General features: G+C 44.5%; 1 protein-coding gene across 3 annotated transcripts in view; it reads left to right on the forward strand.

Annotated features, from left to right (window-relative positions):
- The window catches only part of lama1 (laminin, alpha 1), a 386,693-nt gene that overhangs the window by 166,171 nt on the left and 206,249 nt on the right, over positions 1-14,273 (forward strand). For all 3 annotated transcript variants that reach the window (XM_068031281.1, XM_068031282.1, XM_068031283.1), the window contains exons 5-10: positions 3,627-3,806; positions 4,310-4,399; positions 6,598-6,715; positions 8,993-9,171; positions 9,464-9,569; positions 10,191-10,351. In XM_068031281.1, the coding sequence (XP_067887382.1) occupies positions 3,627-3,806; positions 4,310-4,399; positions 6,598-6,715; positions 8,993-9,171; positions 9,464-9,569; positions 10,191-10,351 (834 nt within the window). The remainder of the gene's footprint in view (positions 1-3,626; positions 3,807-4,309; positions 4,400-6,597; positions 6,716-8,992; positions 9,172-9,463; positions 9,570-10,190; positions 10,352-14,273) is intronic.

A 14,273-nucleotide genomic window follows, 5' to 3' on the forward strand; every position in this document is an offset into this window, starting at 1 on the left:
ACCCTCACACCCACAATGCTAGCAGACCTCCTGTGGGTGAAATTTGATTATCTATGAAACAAATTAGCCTGCAATATGTGGTTAGTGCTGTGAAAACAAATGGGGCGACATTGTCAAGGAGGTCAGAAGGTGGATAAATGGCCAAAACGAGGTTGTGGCCAAATAGGTGTGGGTAGAAATCATTAATGGTGGGTCTCTGCCCATAGACCAGAATTTTACATTGGGTGGGAGGCCCTGGCAGCTGAAACGTCGGGGGCCAGGTCAGCCTCCGCCAGGCCTAGGGAGCCACGCTGGGAATTTTCATTCTCCAAGCTGTTAGTTGGCTTTGGGTGAGACTTCCACCTCCTTGACGCAGAAAGTCCCGCCTGATGAAGCTGCCAGCCAATCAGGGGGCCGGCAGCTCTTAGTCCCAGCAGCGCCACCGGGAGTGGTGACCATTGCTAGGACTATGCCCAGCCATCAGAAGCAAGAGCAAGGACGGCCCTGGAACTAAGTTAAGTTCTTGGGGCCTCGCCGGGGACAATCAGCCGGGCCCCGGCGTGGCAAGGGGGTTTGGTTGGGGGGGGCTGGTGAAGAAGAGTGTTGTGCAGTGGGGGCGGTTGGGGCTTCGGGGGCGGGCCTCCGTTAGGCACAGGGTGCCCGATCAGGAGGGCCCCACAACCTCCACCCCCCCCCCTCTTTAAGGGCTTTGATTGGCCTGGGGCAGGCGGGCCATTTTTCGCCGTCCCCTCCCCTCGTAAAATTTCAGCGGGTGGGGGTGGTAGGCGTCGGGAACGGCCGACACCCCACCTCCATCCAATATTATGGCCCCTCCCGCCACCAGCCCACTCGTTGGGGTGGGCTGTAAAATTCTGGACATAGTGTTCGTGACGTATTTACAAGGGTCATACCCCTCCCACTGGAAATATCTGGGAACGTCATTCATAATGTTGATGTTGGGGAAGTGGTATCATTAGGGCATCAACGCTATTTGCTGTGGCACAAATAGTTATGCCAGAAATAGACTTAATTTTGCCCGTATAAATTCGGCATCCACGGTTACAATGATGCTGTTTAAAGGGGTAGTCAGCAACTGTACTGTCAACCTTTCACACTTATTTTGAAATGTTCTTTTTTAACTTCTTCGTTTCGGGGACGCACTGTGTACCTAATGAGGGTTTATGGCAGAGGTTTGCACCACAAATATCTTGCTGCTGAGCTACCGATGGATCATGGATGCTCCTTTGTGCATCCCTCTTCATTTACATGAGTTGGAGGAAGGAAATAAAGAGGAGTAATGAAGAAATGGGAGGTGAATAGGTCTCACCAGGAGAGGGTGTTTCCATATGTCAAATAAAGAACTTGCTTTATACAGCGTCATGACCACCGGATGTTTCAAAGTGCTTTACAGCCAATGAAGTACTTTTGAAGTATAGTCACTGTTGTAATGCAGGAAATGTAGAAACCAATTTGCGCACAGCAACCTCCTACAAACAGCAATGTGATAATGACCAGATAATCTGTTTTTGTGATGTTGATTGAGGAATAAATATTGTCCAGAACACTGGGGATAACTCCCCTGCTCTTCTTCAAGATAATGCCATGGGATCTTTTACATCCACCTGAGAGGGCAGACGCGGTTTAGTGTCGCATCTGAAAGCACAGCACTTCCTCAGTACCGCATTGGTGTGTCAGATTTGATTACTGTGCTCAAGTGTCTGAAGCAGGACTTGAACCCACAAACTTCTGTCTATGGTGAGAGAGCTACCAACAGTGTGACAGCTGACATACATAGATGTGGAACTGCTCAGAGGAATGGTGTAAGCATAGATTGACTAAGGAGGCATTATTGTGCCACTTACTGCCAGTGAGCTTTGAAGTCATGCTCCAGACCAGTGATAGTCCTGCTTGGGGCTTTCAAAGTCCCTTTTGCTTTTATCCTTCATATTCATCCCACAGGCTGCAGAGAATACCAGTTGAGTAAGCATGTGGCTGATGTATTGCTTTTTGCCCCAAGCTCCAGGAATCTCCCACACGCCCAACTCCATGGCATCATTGATTGCACACAAAGGGGGAATTTTATGCTCTCCACCATGGTGAGTTTGAAGGCGGGGCGCACACATAATAGGGCAGAGTGGTGGGAGTGGATGGCCTTCCTGCTCCGCTGCCAATTGAGGCCTTTAAGTGGGCCTCATCCCACCTCCACCGGTATTAGCCCAGCAGTGGGCAGGCCTGTCGCCACACGGGGAGCACACCAAGCAAATCTGTGCGGGTTAATGTCTGATCGAAGGGGCTGGCATCGGGAAGGGGGGAGCCCTCTGACAGCCACCCTTACTGCTAACCCCTCCCCTGAGATCCCTCGCCACCCTGCAAAATTCTTCCCGTCCTGACTCACCTGTGGCCTGGCTCCAGTGTCTCATTGGGTCCTTTACCGGCAGCAGCCACTGCCTCCGTAGTGGTGCTGCTCAGTGAAAGAGCTGTTGGCCTCTGATTGGCTGGCAGCTCTCAGCGTGTGGGACTTCCGTCGCTGGGCTCCTTAATCCCAAAGAAGGCCCACCACTGTCCACTTAAGTGGCTGAGACCCCTGTCGCCCACATAAAATCCCCCCCATATAGTCTTACATGTACCTGCACACAATAATTGTGCATTTATGAACCAAAAGGCCTGTCAATTCAGCAATCTGTAGCTGGTTTGTGACCAGCTGCACAGGATGTGGTTGTAGTGCCAAAAAAAATAATGGTTCATGATGTCTGCCAAAATAAGAGACTCCGTCATTACTTTATAATATTGGTATGTATTGCATATGTGTAGCATATACAGTTACCTTGCACCCACTCGGTGTGGTCCAAGCTACACAGGAAACAGTAAACATGCTTTTCATTTGAGGCAAGTCATTCTGCCTTCTCCCCACTTTTTGTTCACAGAGAGAGTGTGCTGCAGTATTGTGTATTAGAGGATCCCCCACGTCCCTGGTCATTTAGAAAATGAGAAGGAATACAATCTCTTTTGTTACCCTCTTGAATGTTATTACAGGAAGGATGTGATCACACTTGAGAGGGTACAGAAGAGATTTATGAGGATTTTGCCAGGAATGGAGAATTTTGGCTATGAGGAAAGGTTGGATAGGCTGGGGTTGTTTTCTTTGGAACAGAGAAGAGGCTCTTCAGTGGCCGTCAATAGACCACTTATGGGCCTCAATCGGCCTCTAGGCGGGAAGGCTGTTGTCGGCCTATCCCGGCCCTGGCAAAATTACTTAGAGATGAGAAGGCGACAGACCGTTGCAATTCTATGGGACCCCCTCACCCCCACCTCCGACCCTGCCTCGGGGGGGCCCATAAAATCCAGCCCCTTATTTATCTCAGTTTGTCTTTGCTTTACTCCTCCTCAGACTTCTAAAACACAAGTTTAAAAGCACCTAATTTAACTACTTTCAAATTAGCCTTGTAATCTTTTTAAGCTTCTCAGAGTCTGGCATCACGGTCACTGATGCTTGTTTCTGAATTTGAAAACGTAGAAGATGGAAGCTCTGTGAAAGTATGAAGAGCATATTCAGAGAAGGAGAGAGTGAATATCAAAATGGTGTTTTAATAATGCATTAAATTTAGCTGTATAATTCACAATCACAATCCCTTCTTCTCCACACGCAGATTCACACATCCCTGATCAATGGCAGGCCCAGTGCTGATGACCCTTCTCCAACTTTGTTGGCATTTACCTCAGCTCGTTACATTCGTCTCCTTCTTCAGCGCATCAGAACACTCAATGCTGACCTCATGACCCTTGGCTTTCGTGACCCGAGGGAAGTTGATCCAATTGTTACTCGCAGGGTAAGGAAAATGGGACTGTCAAAGGCCATTTCTGGCATTTGTTTCTTTTTGCTGACGGGGGAACAAAACACTTCACCATGTGAATAACGAGGATGCAACTTTTTATCTTTGCATGAAAGATTGTTCTCTTTGCTTTACAGTGGCTTATAGGGTTACAAGCTTCCTCCTTTTTTCATACGTTTGAAACTTTGTAGATTATGTTTTGTCTTTTAAAGCAAGATCTTTACAATTTGTACAATTTTATTTTTAAGTTAGTGAACTAGTGTTTGTTGCAAACCAGCAACAACAACAAACTGAGACTGTGAGTTTGCTAAAGTCACTAATTCGAGATGTTCCTACCGTAAAGCAGTTTTTATTTAAAAGACAACTAATTTTCTAATGCCTACATTGTATAAATGTCAAGCCCTTGTTTGTGGTGTTCTGTGAATTCAGGAATTTACTGTGGTGAGTTGCAATATATACTAGCAGATTTCAATTTACGCCTGGTTTATTTTCTTACACAGTATTACTACTCCATCAAGGATATCTCAGTTGGAGGCATGTGTATCTGTTACGGTCATGCACGCAGCTGTCCATGGGATGAAGCACTAATGGTGCGTAACAGATTATGTCCATAGAAAAGTTAGTGCATGCAGAGCATTGTGCAGTCATCAAAATTTACCATAATTTCAAGATCTGATCAATCGTGAATATTTGCAGCGAGCGTGTGTTATTTTAGATCTAGTGTACCTTGGTTTAATTGTTATCCTAAATCCTGCCTTCAATTATTCCTCTGTAAGTGGGGTAATAAAGGTAGTTATAACATTAATAGAGCTCACCCCCATTGTGACTGCGTGAACCATTTCCTTGGGTTGGGGGTTCTCAGTTTTGCAGGGCATGCTGCAGGCGAGAAGTCCACCACACAAGGAGAGAGGGAGTCTGCTGCTGCCACCTAGGGAAATGTGGCAAAATTGCAGCAGGGCATCCACTACAGCTACAGGCGAGGAACCAACTTTAAATAGGACCAAAGTTTTTATTTTAGGTCTCGGACCGAGCCAGTGCCTAAAAATCATCAGTGCTTGGGGTGGGGGGGGGGGTGGCAGGGGTTGGTGGGGTGGGGCGGGTGGAGTCAGTGATTGAGAAATCTGTCCCAGGATCTACCTCCACACTTCTCTAGGCAGTCCCTGGGGTGGGCAGTAGTAGAGGTCAGAGGCAGGAAAATCATCTGTCTTCCCTGGACCCACCTCATAACAGTCATTTAAATCCCATTTTCCCTGCTGGGGTGGAAGGAGGAGAATTTCTGGTAATTCAAGCGTGTTTGGGTGCGGGTGAGTGGGGGGAATGTGACGCCAGGCTTTCCGACGTCATCACTTCAGGAGGTATAGCGGAGGAAGATCCGGCCCTTAAACTCTTTTGATGAGCATCACAATGGAATAGAATTGCTGGTATCACTTCTCTCCCCTTCTCCCCTTGGGACATCTTACTGCGCGGATGGTGCTCCATCAATACAAGTTGTTGTTGCTTATGTTAATCTAGGTCAAGTACCTCAGGGTACTAAATTAATCAGAGGTAAATGTTACTAACTCAATATACTTCTGTAACCTTGTTATTTATTGTGCTGTCTGAGGCTGTCACTAACAATTTTCTGCAACTTAATTTTTTTAAAACAGTGAGCTGCTCTTTAAGGCTGTCACTGTTAAATGTCGAAATTATTAACTAATAGTCTGTTAGGTTGTAGGCTGGGCTACTAGGTTCCATATAGTGGAAGCCAAGTTTGGCTGTAAGCTCTTTTGCCCTGAATCTTTCATTGTAAAGACGAAACGGAAACAACAGTGGACATCTCTGCCTATTTCGTGACAAGTTATCCAGCAAAATAGCCCAACAGCTCTAACAGATGTAAAATATTTTGTGACCCCTTGAACTAACAGAGAAAACTGCAGATTCTGACAATCAACATGCAGTTCACCAATGTGAAAAGGCTCCCTCGCAATTAAGTAGTCTGGCGATGCAAAGAAAGAATGGATAGCTGCAGATCCAATATTTGTCCAGACGTAAGAACGGTTTGATTGATGTTGCAACAACGAGAGAGTGAAATAATGTTCTTAGCCTCCAGTAATGCCTCTCCGTCTAGATTAGATTTAGTTGACCCAAATCCCAGCACATGCTACAATAATAAAAATATGTAATCTGAGTATCAAAGAAAGCTCTCAAATGTCCGAGTGAGATGATTAAAGAATTATACATAGTTCAAAGTTGCTTTTGAATGGGACAAAGTTTGTAGCATTTTTAAAATCCAATTTTCCTTGAATTTAGCCACAGAAATGATATTTAATCTTTGCTCTATTCTGATGTTGCCTCTCTTGACCATTGCATTTCACTTGAAATAACCAATTTAGCTTTGCTTTCTGAGCTGAATAAACATAACAGAAATGTGTGTTTTTTTCCCCCATCCCTTTCGGAGATCAGTGTATGGACTCAGGCAAACCCGAAACAGCTGCGAGGAGCAACCTTTGTCAAATCAAGTGCTGTTGATTAGTCGATGTTTGTGTCGCTGAACTTTGACACAAGTTGATCACAGTAAAATTACTGCATTTGGACTTGAATGGATAGAATCAGTTTTTTTTAAATTTAAGTTCAAAGCACCAGGTGCCTGACCAAGAAAAAAAACTAATGCATGTTCAGCAACTCTTCAATTGCTTCCTGCCTTAAGCAGTGAATTCTGAACACCTTTTCCTCCTGGGTGGCCAGAAATGTAGGACATTTTTGAGATCAAAAGAAAATAACATTTTCCCTTTTCCAAAAAATATTTTAGAGATTACAGTGCCAGTGTGAGCACAACACCTGTGGGGAGAGCTGTAGCGAGTGTTGCCCTGGTTACCAGCAGAAACCATGGCGATCTGGAACCTTTGCCTCTGACAATACCTGCGAGAGTAAGTAGATATTTATAAGTGCATTTAATAGGAGGCCGAGAAAATCAGCTACATAGCGTCTATTTCTCGAGTTGCAAATAGCCTAAAATATGGTGGGCTGGATGCGCACACTCCAAGCCAGAAGTCCACTGCCCGCCTATTGGTAAAGGTCAAAGAATCCTCAGGCAGTGGTCAAAGAATCCTCAGGCAGTGTCCAGGCCTGAAACAGGTGTTAGGTCTTTTCCATGTGCAAATACAGGGACTAATGCCTGTATTAGGCCCCTCACTGCATGTCTGGTTTACCCTGAGGTTGTCGGCACTGGCTGTACTGAGGAAAAATCAGGTCTATATGTGACCTAACTCTGCTCCTCCCAACATGACACTGGAAAAACGGAGGCCGCAGCCAACAACAGCAACCACCTCCCCCTCTCCGGCCTGACTGTCGCCACTGCTACCTCCTTCTGGCCGCCCCAACCCGATCTCCTCATCCACCCACCATTCCCCAATGGCCCCTTAACCTTTGAAACACCTGAGCATTGGTGCTGACGTCACAGTAGCCCAATCTTCACCCGCGAGTTGCCTGTTACTATCCACAATTCATTGGATCAGTGCTAACGTGGCCTGAAGTCCAATATTGGGCCTGCCTCAGGTCTCTGCATTCAGGCACAGAGATTGTTCGGGGTGTCCAAAAGGGTTGAAAGGTTTTGAGAGGGTAGATAGTGAAGGTTTTTTCCCACAGGTTGGAATATGAATACAAGAGACATAAATTTAGGATCAGCACAAAGCGTAAAGAGAAAGGTTAGAAGAAATTTATTCCACAATAAGCGGTATAAGAATATGAAGTGGATTACTGCTAGTCGCTGTTGAAGCCGAGTCAATCACAGCATTTAACAGGGATTTAGACAAACACTGGAAGAGTGGAAAATATTAAAATGTACGAGAAAAGAGTAGAAAAATTGAATAAGATTCAATATGGAGTTGGCATTGCAAAGACACAATAGGCCAAATGAGTTGAGCTGAAATTTCCTAGTATGTGGGGGTGAAATTCAACTTCTGTGGGTCGCCTGTTATACACCCATTGAACTGGAAAGGAAAAGTGGTCGAGTTGTATAATGGTTGGCCGATCCAATACTGATCGATTTGTCATTGCCACAGAAAGTGGATTGCTCTGCTACATTTCCAATTTAACCTTGCGGTTGCTGTCTGTAATAAATTTGTTGTCACAGGAAGTAGCTTCAACAGTGACTGTCGAAAGGGACTTGGCTTTGGCTGACATTCCACTACATAACATTATTTGAAAATATATTTAAAATTAATTGTGCAACGCATTCAAAAATTTAATTTGAAGGAAGCAGTACTCTGGCAGCAAGATCTATATGGTTAAGTGCAGGTTGTAAAATAGTGGGAAAAATTGGGGCAGCAGAGACATAGTTAATTAAAGAATGATGTTGAATTAGCTACAGGAAAAGCTGATAGAAATCTAGGCCGAGTTGTCGACCCAGCTCAAATTGTTGTGATCTGGAATGTGCTGCCTGATAGGGGAAGCAGCATTTAAAAGGAAATTCGATAGATACTTGAAAAGGAGAAATTTGCAGGGCTATGGGAAAAGAGCAGGGATGTGAGACTAATTGGATAGCTCTTTCAAAGAGCCCACACCAGCACGATGGGCTGAATGACCTCCTGTTGTGCTATATGATTCTGTGTCAGCATTAAAGAACAAGTTAGATAGGTGGTTGAAGGAACAATAGGAGATTGGTATGAGGCAAGCACATGGATTCGGACCATTACTCCAGTGGAGTGATAAATATCAACATGAACTGGTTGTGGCAAAATACCTGCTTCAGTTTTGTACTTGCTAGTTCTGTGCAACGTGACAGTTCAGTTTGTTGCTGACTTAACTCGAACTAAAGTAACAACGCCCTTCCCCCAATAAAAATGATAGTTTTCTTTTATTTAGCAGTAAAAATAAATGTATTGTATAATTTTATGCTTGAATGTAAAATGATGCCAGTTTAGTTATTACCTTCTACCTGTGTGAGTCATAAGAAATGAAACTTCAGGAGAAGCCTTTTCAATTGTGTTATCAATATAAAGCCTGCAGCTATGTAAAGATTATGTTAACTGTTTCTGTGTGTTTCTCAAGCATTTGTTGTACTGCATAGACACAGATATTTTTCACATTTGGCTGAGTGATTTTTTTTTTGGTAGAACCCTTTATGCACTGAAATGTCCATCTGTTTGATTTGAGTCTGATGTGAAGACGCTTGTCTCAATTTGCACTCATTTTTTTCTAACCAGAGTGCAACTGCCATGGCAAAACGGAGGACTGTTACTATGACCAAAATGTGGCCGATCGCAACCTGAGTTTGAACACACTGGGCCTGTACGCTGGCGGAGGTGTGTGTGTTAATTGTACCAACAACACTGCAGGCATTAACTGTGAGACCTGTATTGATGGCTTCTACAGACCTTACAAGGTAACTGGTGTTATGAATAAGAAACCTTTAATCTCAACCAGTTCCTCTGGCACAAGTAATCACTCAGCTATCTCCTTATACTTACAGTTTCACTGTTGTGATATTGAGGCTACACATTTCAAACTATAAACCCAGTAGTGACATTATTGAAAATATGTTTTCTTACTATTTTTAAATGCATTAGTCAAGTTCTTTTAAATCAGGATAGTATTCAGGTTATTAATTAAATGGTGAAGAACTGAAAAGGACAGAAGTTTGGCTTGGCTTGCTTAGAATGTTGATATATTTGTAGGTCTCTCCTTTTGATCGTGATCCTTGCTTGCCATGTGGTTGTGACCCAGCAGGATCTATAAATACTACCTGTGTGAAGGATGACAATCATGCAGTCACAGAACGTGGTAAGTTGATTTAAAAATGGGGGTTTCTTTATATATTTTCTTCTTTGGCCTCCTTGTCTCGAGAGACAATGGGTAAGCGCCTGGAGGTGGTCAGTGGTTTGTGAAGCAGCGCCTGGAGTGGCTATAAAGGCCAATTCTAGAGTGACAGACTCTTCCACAGGTGCTGCAGATAAAATTGGTTGTTGGGGCTGTTACACAGTTGGGGATTTCTTTATATATATATATATATATATATATATATATATATATATATATATATTTATCAACATACCTTGACATATGGATAGACTTTGAAGAAGTGCCAATTCTATAGTGCATGGCAGAGTCATAGGAATAGGTACAAGACTGGAAAAATCTCTGCAATCTTATTTGGCTGATGCCAAAATCTAATAGCCTTCAATGGTCCAGTCTTTCAAATATCTACCCAATTCTCCAGGACTTTATTCCTCACTATCTGCCTTTACTGCCCCTGAGGCAGTTCATTCCACACTTCCGCCATCCACTGTGTAAATGAGTTAAATCTGGACTGGGTCTGTGTAAGTGTTTCCTGCATTGCAAAGCATTATTCCAATAGTTCTGTACATAAATCTCATTGATCGCATTCTAATTTCTTTTTACTAGATCTTTTCCCTGGTCAGTGCCACTGCAGAGACGGTTATGCTGGGAAGACGTGCAACCATTGTGCTTTGGGCTATAAAGGCTTTCCTAATTGTATGCGTTGCAACTGTAGTGTAGTAGGCAGTATCAATGATGACCCTTGTGCTGAGCCATGCCAATGCAAGGTTTGTAGATGCTATCTGACAATATATATCATCTTTCCATTTTCTTTAAGAGAAAGCAATGCACACATGTACTTTGTAAAGTCACAGTATAATTTCTTCACATGGAACATGCAGGAAAATAGGGTGCCACACTAGGGCAGGATTTTGCATTTTGTGTCAAGGCCCTGACTTCAGGGTCAAGTGCGGGTCCCAACCCAGCGCGGTGTTGCAATCAGTCACCTGACAGTGATTTTGGCTTGATTGGTCAATTAGTGGCCAGAGGGTGTGTTCACCGTCCAATTAAGGATGGGCAGGCTCTCGAAGCCGGAGGGCCAATAGATGGACCTCCAGCACGGGAGGAGTTGAAGTCTGCCGTTACAGGTAAGGGAGAGAATGCCTCCATCTTGAGGCACCCTCTCAGCACATGAAACATTTTTTAAGTAAAAAATGGCCACAGCTGCTGGGGCACCATTGTGGAGGGGAAACCCCACCACAGGGCGGCCTGTGGCTGCAGCAGTGACCAGATAGGCGGGTGCGGGGGCCTCAGAATCTTCCTGGAGTGAGGGCCCCCCACCTCATTTCCATTCTGCTGCCCTGAGGCCACCCCCTAGGCAGCTGCCACGCTCTCGATGCCAGTTGGCCTCCAATAATTGGCCTTTAAACTTTTCGGTGGCGCAAAATTACACGCCTGCCCACCTCCGTTTCCGTCCCCGTATCAGGGTGAAAATCCTGCCCATAATGCCAGTATTGTACTTGACATATGGTGGTAAACTTTGGACAGGTGGGAGAATCTCAAATGTTTCATTGACAGGCAGTGCGATGGCACCATACGTTGAAGCTTCATGGTCTGATGCCAAGGTGTGGAGGGAGTCTAAATTCCCCAGTCCACTGAGTAACCAAATTTAACAGCTCTGTCATGGGGAAGTGAGATACTGATGCCACACATCTCTTCAACAGGCAGAAGGGAAAGGCACCACTGTTCCCTTTCGCTTGCCTCCTGATGTCTTACTGAAGAGTGACAGAGGCCTGAGAGTAAGCTGTCTGTCCTTTTGCCTATCGAAGTTTTAAGGCCCAGTGCAAATCGAGGGCAGCGAAAGCCAAGTGGGAGCACATCTTCAAATAAAGTTACACCTTCCCAGCTAGAAATTAGTCTCTTCAGGATGTAACTTTGTTTTTAGCAAAATAACACGAATCTCACAATTTGCGCATGAGAGATGGTAAAGAAACAACTTGTATTTATGTAGCACCTTCCTCATCCTCAGGATGTCCCAATCAATCATTTTTCACTTTTGAATACTGTTGTTTTGTTGGCAAATGAAACAGAAAATTTGCACGCAAGGCTCCACAAACAGGAAATTAGACGTATTTGGTGGCATTAGTTGAGGGATAGGTTTTGAATAGGACACTGAGAGAAATCCTTTGCTTCAAACAGCACCTAGGAATTCATCTGAGAGGGCAGGGTCTTGGTTTAACATCTCATCTGAAAGACAGTACAATGAACAATCCAGCATTCCATTAGTACTACACCAAAAATTGGTAGCTTAAATTCTGCAATGTGGCTTGTACCCACAACTTTCATTTCAGAGGTTAAACAGGGTTATCTGCAAAGTTGGAGCCCATGGGATAAAAGGGACAGTGGCAGCATGGATACAAAATTGACTGAGTGACAGTAAACAGAGAGTAGTGACGAATGTTTTTTTTCGGACTGGAGGAATGTATAGAGTGGAGTTCCCCAGAGGTTGATGTTAACCACTACTTTTCTTGATATATATTTATGACCTAGACTTGGGTGTACAGGGCACAATTTAAAAATTTGCAGATGACACAAAACTTGGAAGTATTGTGAACTGTGAGGAGGATAGTGATAAACTTCAAGTGGACATAGACAGGCTGGTGGAATGGGCGGACACATGGCAGATAAAATTTAATGCAGAGAAGTGTGAAGTGATGCATTTTGGTAGGAACAATGAGGAGAAGCAATGTAAACTAAAGGGTACAATTCTAAAGGGGGTGCAGGAACAGAGGGACCTGGGATATATGTGCACAAATCATTAATGGTTGCAGGGCAGGTTGAGAAAGTGGTTAATAAGGTATATGGGATCCTGGGCTTTATAAATAGAGGCATAGAATGCAAAAGCAAGGAAGCTATGATGAACCTTTATAAAACACTGGTTCGGCCTTAACTGGAGTATTGTGTCCAGTTCTGGGCACTGCACTTTAGGAAGGATGTGAAGGCATCAAGGCATCAGGGAGGGTGCAGAAAAGATTTACGAGAATGGTTGCAGGGATGAGTGGCTTCATTTTTGTGGATGGTTGGAGAAGCTGGGTGGTTCTCCTTAGAGAATAGGAGATTGAGAGGAGATTTGATAGAGGTGTTTAAAATCATGAAACAGAGGACACTGATTTAAGGTGAATGGCAAAAGAACCAAAGGCAACTTGAAATAAGATCCTGAGGGGTCTTGACAGGGTGGATGTGGAAAGAATGTTTCCCCTTGTGGGAGAATCTCGAACTAGGGGGTCTCTGTTTAAAAATAAGGGGTCGCCCATTTAAGACACAGATGAGGAGAAATGTTTTCTCTCAGAGAGTCGTGAGTCTTTGGAATTCTCTTCCTCAGAAGGCAGTGGAAGCAGAGTCTCGGAATATTTTTAAGGCAGAGGTAGATAGATTCTTGATAAGCAAGGGGGTGGAAGGTTATCGGGGGCAGGTGGAAATGTGGAGTAATCAGTTCAGCCATGAACTTATTGAATGGCAGAGCAGGCTCGAGGGGTCGAGTGACCTACTCCTGTTCCTACTTCGTATGTTCATATGTTCTTCTGATTAAAAATATTTTTACACAATGGGTGGTTAGGGTCTGGAATGCACTGCCTGAGAATGTGGTGGAAGTAGGCTCTATCAAAATTCAACAAGGAATTAGATAATTGCCTGAAGAGAAAAAAATGCAGGGCTATTGGGAAAGGTTGTGGGAGTGGGACCAGATAAGCTGCTGTTGCACAGAGCCAGCACAGACACAATGGGGCCGAATGGCGGCCTCCTGTGTTGCAACCATTCTATGATTCCAGGAATTTTGGGGCAGTAATTTAAAGAAAATAATTTGAAAATGCTCAGTTGCCCCAGAACTAGTTACACAACGTCTGGGAATCGTGGAGAAGAAAGGATTAAAATCTTCGTATTTTGAAAGTTGGCCTCAGTTAATGTCACGAGATCAGATTTATTGGTAAACAAATGTTTTTAGAATGTCACTACTCTATGGGCAAGGTGCAAGAAATCAGAAATGATAGAAATACCCACAGATCAATTAGCCCTCTTCCAATGCAACTTAGCTAAATTTTAACATTTCTTAAAGTTCTGAGAATAAGTTGCTTATTCGGGCATCAAACTCGCACAAAGCAATACTATTCTATCAGCAGGACGACTGGTGCCAGTCTGCACAGCTGTTAGCCCCACTGCTAAATCCATGCGGCCCACTTTTTAGACATCACAGATGAGGCAGTTTAAGGGCCCCTTTTCAAAATGAGTTCCCGATGAGTGGGTCAGACATCGCTCAGGATTCTTCAGCAGCCCTCGCAGTCACCATCGAAAGTTAGTGTTTGTATTTTTTATTTATAAAATCCTTCCTGTGGAGGTAGTAGTCTGCCCGAAACCCTGGCAGACCTGGCCGTCAGCCATGGCATACCTGGCCAGAATTTTACTGCCTGAAGTCAGCGGGCTGGTGATGGGAGGGGGCGTAAAATTGAGTGGGAGGTGGGAGGGCCGTTCTCGACCCCGCTGCAATTTTATGCGGGGTGGCGGCGGCCAGCAACAGCCCGCCTGCCCCAGGCCGATCAAGGCCCTTAAGTGGCCAATTAATTGGCACTTAAGGGCCTCCTCCCGCCGCCATGGGCATTTTACCCTTGGTGGCTGGACGGCAAAAGACTCAAGAACCGGCCTGGTAAAACCAGGCGG

Source organism: Heterodontus francisci, chromosome 5, assembly GCF_036365525.1.
Source record: "Heterodontus francisci isolate sHetFra1 chromosome 5, sHetFra1.hap1, whole genome shotgun sequence".
Taxonomy (NCBI): Eukaryota; Metazoa; Chordata; class Chondrichthyes; order Heterodontiformes; family Heterodontidae; genus Heterodontus; species Heterodontus francisci.